Raw genomic sequence first — 12847 nt, 5'->3', positions numbered from 1 at the left:
CACCACAGATACACCAGCATGCTAATGCCTGGAAATGACTAACCATCAACAATAATAAGTATAATAACACAATGATATAGTGTTTGAATTGAAGATAGGAAAAAACAGGTATGCATAAGCATTGTGGGATTTTAACTACATGCTCGTGAAGAGTATTTCTTTTTTGCTGCTTCTTTGTATCCATGTTAACATAAAATATATTATTGATATATATAGCTTTCCTAACACAATAGTTCATTTACTTAGTCAACCCTATGTCTCATATGTCAAGGTTTTTTTTGTTTTCCTGAATTAAAAATTGATATTAGTGAGGTTTGGACTTTTTTCTTATGAAGAGAAATCAGCTAGCAATTAAATCTAAGTAGCTTTTTGATTTTGATATTTAATCGTGATTAATCGCATGATCGTCATGAGTTAACTCGTGATAATCGCAACTTATTCGAACATTTTTATCTGTTCTAAATGTACCTTAAATTAGTACTTTTCAGATTTTTTATACTCTAATCAACATGAGCATGGACAAATATGGATGCTTCAGGCAAATGTATGTTTATTATTAATGAAACTATACTCAACATAGAGCATAAATACACAATATTCTTGTAAATGTTTTAAAGTAATTATGGTGTTTAAATTGCGTAAATCATCAGGACACCAAACCAAACCTTTGCCTTGCCAGACGGGTTTTATTGCTGGCTGTGTGCATCATAGCGGATTTTGGTGATTGATTTGAGACGTGGCGCATCAGTAAAACAAATGTTTAGAATAATATTTCAGTAGAGATTTTTTGTTTTGTTTATTTTATATCTAGAGAAAGGAAAGTAGTGAATAAATGTGTGCATTGAAGGTTTAAATGTTGCCTCTTTTATATTTAATTATATATTTATTTATATTTTTTATGAAAATGGTCAAACAAAAATGCGCGCTGTATCAATTGTGCGTTAATTAAAATTAGTGGCGTTAAAATTAAATTGCAATAATGCATTATTAACGTGTTAATTTTGACAGCCCTAATATATGTTATATATTGTAGCAAAAAAATATATAAGTATTTTTATATATTGTAGCAGTCATTTACTGTATATCTATATAAAAATAATTTAAATAATGTAAATAATATAATATTATAAATAATGCTTTGACATTTAAGTACATGCACTGTCATATGCAAATCAAGAAGGGGACAAAACTTTTTCAAGGAATTGTAGGTGAGAAAAAAAAAATGCTTATACATGCCTGTTTTTTCCATAGAGAATCTGTAAATACAGTGTCTGTGTGTGTGTGAGAATGTGTGTGTGGGTGTCAGCCTTACCTCATTCTTAAGCTCAGCAATCTGTTCCCTCAATTGATCAATGTACTGCCTGGAGTCAGAATGATTTAGCTGACCTTGTATTAGCCCTTCTTCTTTCTTCAAAACAACATTCAATGAGACACACAGATACACCACATTTAAAGATATAGCAGACAAACAGTACAGCATATATCAGTGTATCAGAGAATGTACACACACACACCCACACCCACATACATTGGTGCACATACTTGCAATTCTAGCTCAGCTATTTTTTGCCGGAGTTCAGCCATGGCTGCCATACTGTCTGCTTCCCTCAAACGCACTGCCATCACCTCCTCTTTACTCTGAAACAGAGTGCAAGACACCCATAAAGATGGAGAAAAAAATGTTTTAAGAGAGAGGTCAAACAGCAGTCATTTATTCATGAGTTCTTTTCTGTTTTTAACTCACACATACACACTGACCTTTTATTACACTTGATTTTGTTTTTAATGGTTTTTAAAGCTTTGGCTAATAGAGTCGACTATACTGCATGCTGCATTGTGAATATTCACAATACTTTACTATAATTTTATTATATATTATTGCTTAATTATGGTACTTTATAAATGTCCTAAGTACTTTTTATTACTTTAAAAGTACTTAAGTGCCAGAATTAATGCCTAGTATACAGTATGTTGAAGCTATATAACAAACATGAATTTATTATGATTGAACTATATTTATTATTTGTTTAAAAACATACAAACAAATTCTCTATGGTTACTGATGGCTGATATGATTATAACCAGTTAAATGAATAATCATAAGAACTATAATATTATTTAGTTAAATATAACTGATTAATAATTATTTATTACTTAGTAACTATAGTTAATAACAGAACAAAGAATTTATTTTCAATAAATAAATTTGGTGGTGTGTGGTGCTGAAGCTTACCGTTCACATCCAACGTTGTTAACTTTTGTACAAGGGTTAAGGTATTATTCCTATTATATTACAGCAATTTAAAATGTTTTACTTTGATTTATGGCCCCTAACCAGAGCAACCTACAATTATCTTCTTTAGTTGAGGGATAAGGGCCTTGCACAAAGGCCCAGCAGTGCTCAAAAGCCCAACACTAGCATCTTGGTGGTGCTGGGATTTGAACTCACAATGTTCTGGTATTAAGTCCAACATCTTAACCACTGAGCTTCCACCCCCCTAATATTTATTAATTATTAAAGGATGTTATGTATTACTTTAAACCAGTACATTTAATGTTGTAAAACATCTCAGACAAATAAGTTCCTTTTATTGCTTATAGCAGGTATAAACCATTGTTCTCGTTTTCTGTTTTTCTGTTTCTAAGAAACTACATAGAGCCATCAAGAACATGTTTATTAATCTAAACCTTGGATTTAATTTGAAACCAAATTCAATTTGAGAACTGTACTGCATTCTGGAAAATGTTATTATGATGCAGCCACAGTTAAACTGTTCGCTGTATGTCATCATGAATACTATACAATATGTTATGCAATATGTAATGATACGCTTATCGATCCAGTCCTTTCCTACAATATCTTATCGGCATTTAACATGGTCTGATGTTTATGTTAGCTGCCCAAGACCATGAGTCTTGTATAACATCACATGCAATTAATAAATATATGTGCAATAAATATATGTAGTGTAGTAATATAGTGGAACATTTACACAATAAATAACATTACACATATTTTAGTTTCAGTTCACTAGTTTCAGTTTAGTAGAGGGATTGCAGTCACACAATGACCAAAGAGATAGCAATACTATGGCAGACATGCCGTAACCTAAGGTTGAATGTAAAAAAAGGTACATTTTCATGCTTTATGAACAAGCATGTGTGTGCTGTAGAGTACTGTAGAAAACTGTAGAGTACGATTACATTTATTAAAATCAAATTAAGCCATCATGGGAAAAAAAAAAAAAGAAACCAACCAATAAGGATATTGTTATAAAATGAATACCTCAGAAAGTACAGCATGAAAGAGACATCAAAATAAGGATACACAAAATGCATGATCGCATGGGTGATAAAGAAATTAGTACACAGTACCTTGCAGTCTAACTCGGCCTGCTTCCTTTTCATTTCATTTAGCTGACTCTGCAAGCTCTTGCTGTGTGACAAAGCATTCTGCAGCCTCTCCTGCAGGGTAGCGCTCTCCTTCTCGTGGCGAGTAATAGCCTTGCTATAGATCTGATTCTACATTTAACAAAACACACAGTCATATATTCACAGTTGGAAATCACGTACAAAACATTGCTCATTTGAATCATGAAGCTGTGAAAAAAACACCAAAATTGTACTTTATTGTACTTACTTCTATAGCACACTATCAATGGCATTATATTTTTATATCATATAAATATGGCACTATAAAGTTCTATAAATGCTATAATGCCTTATAAATCACTATGGCCACATAATTGTATCATCAGTTTTTTTAACATGACATTCTCAAACACATGTTGATGTAGCATTAATGTACAAATTGTACCAAGTACAAAATGTTGGGGGTAAACTATTATAAACAACATTATTAACTATCTTTATTAAGATAACCTACAACTAAATTTACATTCAAATTTAATATACATAGGTTATGTACAGTCGTGGCCAAAGGTTTTAAGAATGACACAAATATTAATTTTCAAGTCTGCTGCTTCAGTAGTTTTAGATCTTTTTGTCAGGGTATACTGAAGTATAATTACAAGCATTTCATAAGTGTCAATGTATTTTATTGACAATTACATAATGTTAATGCAAATAGCCAATATTTGCAGTGTTAAACCCTCCTTTTCAAGACTTCTGTAATATTCCCTGGCTTGACGTCTTCTGGGCCACATCCTGACTGATGGAAGCCCATTCTTGCATAATCAACGCTTGGAGTTAGTCAGAATTTGTGGGTTTTTGTTTGTCCAGCTGCCTCTTAAAGGTTGACCACAAGTTCTCAATGGGATTAAGGTCTGGGGAGTTTTTTTTAACCATTGACCCAAAAATTATGACTTTGTGCTCCATCATCAAAAGGTGCTCCAATCATGCTGAAAAAGGTTTGTTAATCACAAAAATGTTCTTGGATATTTTTGTACCATTCTTAGTCCATGGCTGTGTTCTTAAGCAAAATTGTGAGGGAACCCACTCACTTGGGTAAGAAGCACCCCCACACAAGAATGGTCTCAGGATGCTTCACCGTTGGCATGACACAGGACTGATGGTAGCGCTCAAGTTTTCTTCTCTGGACAAGCTTTTTTCCAGATGACAATCAGAAAGGGGATTTAGATGCAGATGCACTCACAACCGCCTGCTTCCATTCCTGAGCAGCTCTGCACTGGTGGTGCCCCTGATCATTTTTAAAACTTTTGGACATGGCTGTAGGCTTACGGCTTTCCAACATAAGCCTAATGTTACTCTTTGATTCTATAAATGCTATGACTTTATTCAGACAGTATTATTAATTACTTTGATTTTTCCAAGAATATGATTTTTAGATCCAAATATTAGTAAAATCCTTTTAACAATGATGTAACAAAGCATTTAGTCTTCTAAGATGGACAGAAATAACCATTCATGCCAAATTCAAATTTTACAAAAAAAGGTCTGTTTCATAAATATCTGGACACTGACTTGTTGAAGTTATTGTTATTTGTGCGGTCTACCACTGTATAGTGGAGTTTAAATAATGGATGTGAAAAAAATTATTACCCCTAATTTAAGTGTATTTACATCCAAATTGAGTGGACATTGTATGAATGAAAAGACCTTTTAAATATGGCCCTCTCTTTTAAAGAGACCAAAAGTAATCGGCTAATTGGCTGCTTAGCAGTTCCGTTGTTTAGTTGGTGTTTTATTCCCTAATTATTTCACTCCCAAAAATGCATGTGTACAAGCAACAAGAAAGAACACACTGGAACACCATGGAAACTAACTTTTTTCTTTTTTTCTCCCTGGTAAAAACGAGCCTCTTCAGAACAGTTGGCTTAATCAAGAAAACCGTTCAGGAAGCTGGCAAATCTGTGTCAAAGTCAACAATCAAATGAATTCTTCACCAGCGTCAACACAGAAGGTTTACCCCAAGATGTAAACCTTTGGTAAGCCTCAAAAACAGGAAGGCCAAAATATGAAGACCGGAAGGAACTGCTCATGATCTGAAGTGTACCACCATATTTAATTGCATAGACATGGCTGCCAATGGAACGGTTCACTTTATTAATTGCTGATGTGAGTTGTGAGTGTATAGAGCTATATTATCTTCTCAGATTTAGCAAAAACTCATTTGATTGCGCTTCACAGTTCAAGCCTAAAGCCATTTTAAGGTAAAAAAAATTAAATAGCCAAACAATCATCTGACCTAAATCCATCTGAGCAGGCAAATGTATTTTTTTGCTTTTTGAAAGCAAAACTGAATGAAAAGCACCCTATGAACAAGCCGGAAGTGAAGACAGCTGCTGTAAAGGCCTGACAGAGAATTACCAAGGAAGGATGCCACTGTCTGTTGATGTCTATGGGTTTCAAGCTTTTCAGTCATTGACTGCAAAGAAGTACAATGACAATTTTATGTATGATTATGTCAGTTTGTCTAATTTCTTTCGTTCTTTTATAAAACAGGGTCCATTAAAAAGCAGGGGTCTCTGAAATTCCTACATTGTCCACCTAATTTGAATGTAAATACCTAAAAATAAAATGTATGTGTCAAACTAGCCTAAATTAGCTGCATTGATAATTATTTATGTATTTGTGAAGACCTTCTACAAGACAATGAATAAAGATAGTGTGTGTGTGTGTGTGTGTGTGTGTGTGTGTGTGTGTGTGTGTGTGTGTGTGTGTGTGTGTGTGTGTGTGTCTTTCTAACCTGGCTCTCCAATTGCCCATTTTTAAGTTTGACCTCTTTGACCTCAGCCTGTGCATGAGCCTCTTTCAGTCTCATGCTCATCAGCTTGTCCTGCATTTCATTCAGGGCATTTTTCTTAGGAGACTCTTTCCAGTGGCCACCACGTGATGTGTAGTGCTGAGAAAGACAGATAGAGGAAGTCATTTAAATTAGCAGTAAACACAGCCAAGCACAATGTGGATTGCAAAAAAAAAGTTGGAACACAAAAAATTTGAATGCAATGATTTGCATATCTCATATCTTGCATTTTCAACTTAATGGCTGAAACACGTCTCAAAAAAGTTGGGAAAGGGCCATGTTTACCATTGTGTGGCATCACATCTTCTGTCCGTATACATCTGGGAACTTAGGAGACCAGCTCTGATCTCCTTAGTTGTTTTGGGAGAGGAATGTTGTCCCTTATGTGTCTGATACAGGATCCTAGCTGCTCAACAGTTTTGGGTGTTTGTTGTGTTTTTTGTTTCATGTTCCTCTAAATGTTTTAAAATGGTGAAAGGTCTAGACTGCAGGCAGGTCAGTTCAGCACATGGACTCTTCTACTAGAAAGTCATGCTATTGTAATGATGCAGTATTGTCTTGCTAAAATATTCAAGGCCTTCCTTTTCTGGAAAGAAGCATTTGTTGCTCTAAAACATGGATATGCCATTTAGCATTATTGGAATCCTTCCAAATGTCCAAGCTGCCCATTCCACCACTGCACTAATGCACTCCCATACCATCAGAGATGCAGCTTTTTTAATTAAGCACTGATAACAAGCCAAATGGTTCCTCTCCTCTTTAGTCCAGAGGACTAGTTATCATGAGATCCAAAAATAAATAGAAATTTCGATTTGTCTGACCACTGAACAGTTTTCAACTGTATATTCAATATATTTTAAATGAGCTTTGGCCCAGAGAGGATGGTGGCATTTTTGGATCATAAATCACGCATGCCTTCTTCTTTGCATGATAGAGATTTAACCTAAATTTGTGGATTACATGGCAAACTGTGTTCGCAGAAACTGATTTGAGGAGGTTTTAATGAGTCCATCCAGTGATTTCCGTAACAAAATCATGACGTTTTAAATGCAGCGTCGACTGAAAGATTACAGGCATTCAAATCGCCCTTGTCCCTTGTGCAGAGAGATTTCCCCAGATGTTTTGAAACTTTTTATGATATTATGTACTGTAAATATGAAACTTTCAACTGTTTTCCAATTTTATTTTGAGGAACATAATTATAAAATTGTTCCACAATTTGTAGACACAGTCCTTTTTAGATTGGTAAAACTCTGCCCAGCGTTATTTCTGAGAGACTCTGCCTCTCTAATATCAATGTATACCTAGTCATCTTACTTACCTGTTGTTAATTCAACTTTTCTTTCTTAAAAGAGTTTAAACATTTGAAATGTTTTCAGGGTCTCTTGTAAATAAAATATGGGTTTATGAGATTTGCAAATCATTGCATTCTGTTTTTATTTACATTTTGTACAGTCCCAAATCTTTTGGAATTGGGAACATATTTATTTTATTTTATTTTATCAAGTTAAATTATTTTACCAAAGAAGTATTTATGCTTGGCGGACTGTTTTGACTGTTTTTATGAGTGCTTGAATTTTCCCATTATGTGAAGAGACACATGGGGCATGTACACTTTTTTAATTAAAGCTGTAATAAATTTGTATTTGTACTTAAGCTTTTGCCCTCAACCTTATATGATCAGAACTTTGAATGTTCATCATTATTTTATCATAATGTTAATTAGTAGTCACTTACCATATAATTACAGTTGTAATGCCAGGCTGATCTTAATGTACAGTTTGTGTTTAACCAATATTTCAGTAGCTCTTCATCTCTAATAAAGTACATACTCTAGAGCAGAAATTTAAACGCTCTTAGATCCCCAGCTCAAAACTAAACCATTTGACCTTTTGGTTGACATTGAAAACTTCCCTGAAAAGGTTCCCGCAGTGATAACATACATCTAAATATTTTGACTCATATGGGCCTTGAGGTGGGAGGTGGGTAAGGCATTAGACACTGGATCTGAAGGTTCACAAGTTCAGATCCCACCACCACACAGCCATTGCTGGGCCCTTGAGCAGTGCCCTTAACCCTCAACTGTTCAGTTGTAAATCACTCTGAATAAGGTGTTCTGCCAAATGCCATACATATAAATGATAGTCCCTTTAAAGCTATGCTACCTGCCAGCGCTGGTTAAGTTCAGTGACCACATCCTGCATCTCTCTAAAGGAACGAAGTGTCTCCAACTCCCTCATCTTGACCTGTTTTAGCTCCTCTTGCAGCTGCGCTACATTCGTCTCATCAGGCAGGGAGCTGCTCCTCTACACACACACACACACACACACACACACACACACACACACACACACACACACACACACACGTCAGTTTAAACACAAACAAAAAGTTATATGGTATGACAGTTTGTCATATTTTGTTTATATTTATATAGTTTATGTTTATTACATATATACACACACACATACTGACCTTCTCGAGGTCCAGTACTTTGTCCTGCATCTCCTTCAGTGCACCAAGGAGCTCAGCTTCCTGAAGGCGAGACTGTTCGAGCTGAGCCTGCAGCCCGTTCACAAACTGCTCTGTATACTAGAAAGAAGGGGGAGAGAAACACTGACATGCTTAATCTGAAAAAGTTAAACCTTTGGGTTTTTTTTGGATTTGCAGCAGAAGATAGGAAAGGGGTTGTGGCATGTTAAGAACTATTAGATGATTTTGTCCTTTTTTTCTTTTCTCCTCTGGCCTCTCTCATCAGCAATACTCTGTTTCTTTGAAAGAAATATTTTATATATATATATATATATATATATATATATATATATATATATATATATATATATATATATATATATATATTTATTATTATTTTTTTTTTTCACACCATTCTCTGTAAAGACGGTTGTATGTAAAAATCCCAGGAGATGCCACCTCAACATTCTCTCCATTTCTAAGTATTAGCACCCCCTGTTATTTATTTGCTCGCTGGGGCAAATTCACAGTATTTTATACTGAATTGGCTCTCAGGATTATCTATAAATATTCATAGGCCTGTTTGGTTTTCTTTCTTCGCATAAGGCAAACAAATCTTTTTGCCAATTTGTGTGTGGTGGACAGTAACCAAGTAATTGTAATTTGTTACTGTACTTAAGTAGTTTTTCGCATATCTGTACTTCACTCAAGTATTTCCATTTGGAGAGACTTTTAACTTCAATACATTTTAAAGTCAAATATCTCACTTTTTACTCAACTACATTTCACAAAATCAGTCGTTCCTTTTTATTTAAGTGGATTAAAACGTAACTATTTAAACACGCAACAAGTCACCAATCAGGGTAGAGGAGCATGTTTTAATCTTGTTTTGATTGCCGCTTGACAGAGGCGCATTTAGGAGACATGGCAGCCGCCCATGGAGGCATCTTGCCCTTTAGGAGGGGGTCCACGGAGACAAAAAATAATCTATTGTTTTTTTATTATTATTTATATACCGCTCATTTGCACAGTTGCATCTATTATTATATCTTGTCACGGTGAATGAAGCTGGTCGAGAGTAGGAGTGTGCACCCACCGCCAGAGAAGTTCCCTCACTCATATACACAGAAGGAAGAGACAGGGGTTGGGTGACGTCACCTCAGTAAGGAGAGCTGAACTCAAATTAAAATTATGGATGACAAAAAAAGGTCAAAACTCTTAGGAGCACAATTCAGAAAAAGAGGAATGAAGTATAGGGAAAACAAACAAAAGAGAAAGGTGTGTATGCAGCTCCATCTCTCACAATCTCGTTATGAGGATAGTATATAATAATGCATTTAATGAAATGGGTTAATAACCGTATAACACTTATGCTGTTTTGCTGTGTTGCCTGCTGTGCTTATACTTAGAGCAACAATATTTATTTTAGCCTGCATAACATTATAATTTATAGTATGTAGTTTATCATAATGTATGTGACTTGTAACAAAACAATTTAAAACCTAACTAGTCGAAAGAGTTGTTTGGTTCTTGGTCCTGAGAGTTTGATAAATTGTGCAATAAATGCATTTAGGGTGATATTTATACATGGAATGGAGCTCTTAGAAATTTATTGTGGACTGCTTTGAGAATGTGTCTTACTCATTAAATAGGAGCTTTTCAAACCTAAAACTATATAATGGGGAAGACATTGGGTCATGGCGTGGTTCACCCAGGGCGTCATTCAAGCTAGAACCGCCATTTCCACTTGGAGGTATCTACTTAGCATGAACTGTATCACATTCAGTTTAACATTAAGCAGAACATTTTAAGAGTAATAAATGATGGAAAAAACTCCTGACTCTAATTTGCCACAGCACCCATGTTCTTATTTGTGCGATTTTTTTACATCATTAAAAAGCAGGTTTTGGCATCATGATAAATGCAATAAATATCAAATCAGTGTTTGACTCATTAATATCATTCTATTAATTGATCTTTGTGCTGAGAGTCACATTAGAGTCTTTTCACATAAACTGAGTTGATTAAGCAAAGAGTCTTGTGTTAAAAAGTATATATAAGACATTATAGTCATAATAAATCATAGTACTCGAATACTTGAGTACATTTGAATACAAATACTTTTATACTTTAAATCAAGTGAAAGTTTAAAGGGAGCACTTTAACTTTTACTGGAGTCATATTTACTGTATCTCTACTTTTACTCAACTACATTCTTTGTGTACTTCATCCACCACTGTGGTTATACATAATACAAATTATACATTATGAAAATACATAAAGGCTTTACTTAATTAATCTATCTCACTGACAGTTGAACTTAAGGTTTTGTTTTGCGGAAAGTACAAATCGAATCAAGCGCAAGAACCCGCAGCCAAGCATAATTTCCGAAAATGACATTGTGTGAAGATCACTGTTGTTACGGGTGTTCAAACTGATACTTGCTCAACTGCCACACCATCATCTTTGTATTATAACACATTTTGTAAACCAGACCCCTGGTTGCATAGCCATGTTCATCTCCCTTAGAACTAACAGTGTTTGTTTCAGTGTGTGCGTGTATGTGTGGAGGTCATATAGTGCTTGCTGTAAGGCTGTGGCCTAGCGGGAAAGCTGTGGCCTAGCGCATACAACGCATTCTCACGGCGCTTAACTTCTCATTCTTAGCATCCCTCCAGTTTTCCACTCAGTTCACCATTCTACTTTCAGTCATCTCGCTTTTTCTCACACACACATGCTCAGTCACATCTTCTGTGCAGGCCTCTCTGTCAGCGCGGTGTCAAAAGTTTAGCGGTACCACAGTGTCACTGGAATTAACACTTTATCTGAAAGAAGAATGTGGTAAAAAACAAACCCCCGCCCCCGAACATGAGACATCAATGAAAGTCCATATTCGATGTTAAATAGGAGAGATTTGTGAGAAAAGACTGAGTCAGTGTGTGACATGGGTCTGACAGACCAGCACCACACACATGCCACTACACAAGCACCATTTTATCCTAACCACTACAACCCCCTTTTGCTCAGAGTGGAAACCCACCATGAACCGATTTAGATCAAATATACCAAACGCTCAGACATGAACATGAACAGAGATGAACTTGAGATGAACATGATGCTTTATCAAACAGTATGAAAAGTTTTTCATATCTACAAAAAAATATTCAATTAAACATGTTATTCATCCTACAAACAAGCCAGCAACCACTGGCAGTGAAAGTTTTTTTTTCTTTCTTTTTTTTCAACTATCAAATGCTTTTGTGACCCATTATAATTAATGAGAAAATAATTAAACACATTATATCAAACACCTATTCTTTATATTTAGGAACTTATTGTAATGATACTATAATGAATGCTCTGCCACAATTATATTTGGTGAAGCAGTCATTGCTAGACTGTAAGTTCCTTTACACTTCGATAGCATCTTAGTAGGTTGGTTTCAACTGTAACACCCAAAGAGGGTGATCCAGATCTGCCATTTCCAGGAACATTTAGATTTCCTTCTAAACAAAAGAGTTGCATTTCTCAAATCACTTATTTACTAATTACACGCTAATTCAAATTTGCCACACTGACATCCCACCTAAAAATGCAATGTTTGACATCTCACTCACACTATTTCTCTTATGTTGACGCACATCTCTTGCAACTGTACTTATGAAGTGTGAAAAAGTGGTCAAACTGACTTACAAGTTAAGAAGTAAATATGTACATGTTTTACAGCATATCTTCTAAACAGGCATAGACCAGGTTTAGAAAAAATAAAAAAGAAGAAACTGCACTATAAAATACAACACACTACATTATACAGAGTTAAATAACCAGTAAAAACATGAACTCTCTAAGGGTGAATTCTTACTGACGAGCTTCTTTTTTTTTTTAACGATTACAGGAACTAATTTTAATGCTAAATATGCCTACTGACAGTTATGCATATAATTAATTAACATATCTAAAACAGTTAGCATTGACAACCTGTTGTGGTATTAAAGGATTAGGTGGAGGGATCAGAAAATAAAACCAGTTGTAGTAACACCACTTTATGTCAGGATACATAACACACAACAATCTTTAATTATTTACCTAAAACAGTATAACATTGTGTGGTTCTAAATTACATCATTACTGTGACAGTGATTAGAATCA

The 12847-nt window shown here is 35.0% G+C and overlaps 1 protein-coding gene across 2 annotated transcripts in view; it reads right to left on the bottom strand.

The window, feature by feature from the left end:
* Positions 1-12847, bottom strand: part of evi5l (ecotropic viral integration site 5 like) — a 47307-nt gene that overhangs the window by 6761 nt on the left and 27699 nt on the right. For both annotated transcript variants that reach the window (XM_083523024.1, XM_083523025.1), the window contains 6 exons: positions 8702-8818; positions 8392-8532; positions 6170-6325; positions 3376-3522; positions 1543-1638; positions 1313-1408 (listed from right to left, as the gene is read on the bottom strand). In XM_083523024.1, the coding sequence (XP_083379150.1) occupies positions 1313-1408; positions 1543-1638; positions 3376-3522; positions 6170-6325; positions 8392-8532; positions 8702-8818 (753 nt within the window). The remainder of the gene's footprint in view (positions 1-1312; positions 1409-1542; positions 1639-3375; positions 3523-6169; positions 6326-8391; positions 8533-8701; positions 8819-12847) is intronic.

The sequence above is a fragment of the Silurus aristotelis genome, assembly GCF_946808225.1.
Source record: "Silurus aristotelis genome assembly, chromosome: 20".
NCBI classification, from domain to species: Eukaryota; Metazoa; Chordata; class Actinopteri; order Siluriformes; family Siluridae; genus Silurus; species Silurus aristotelis.
This window is presented reverse-complemented; position numbering and strand designations above follow the sequence as displayed.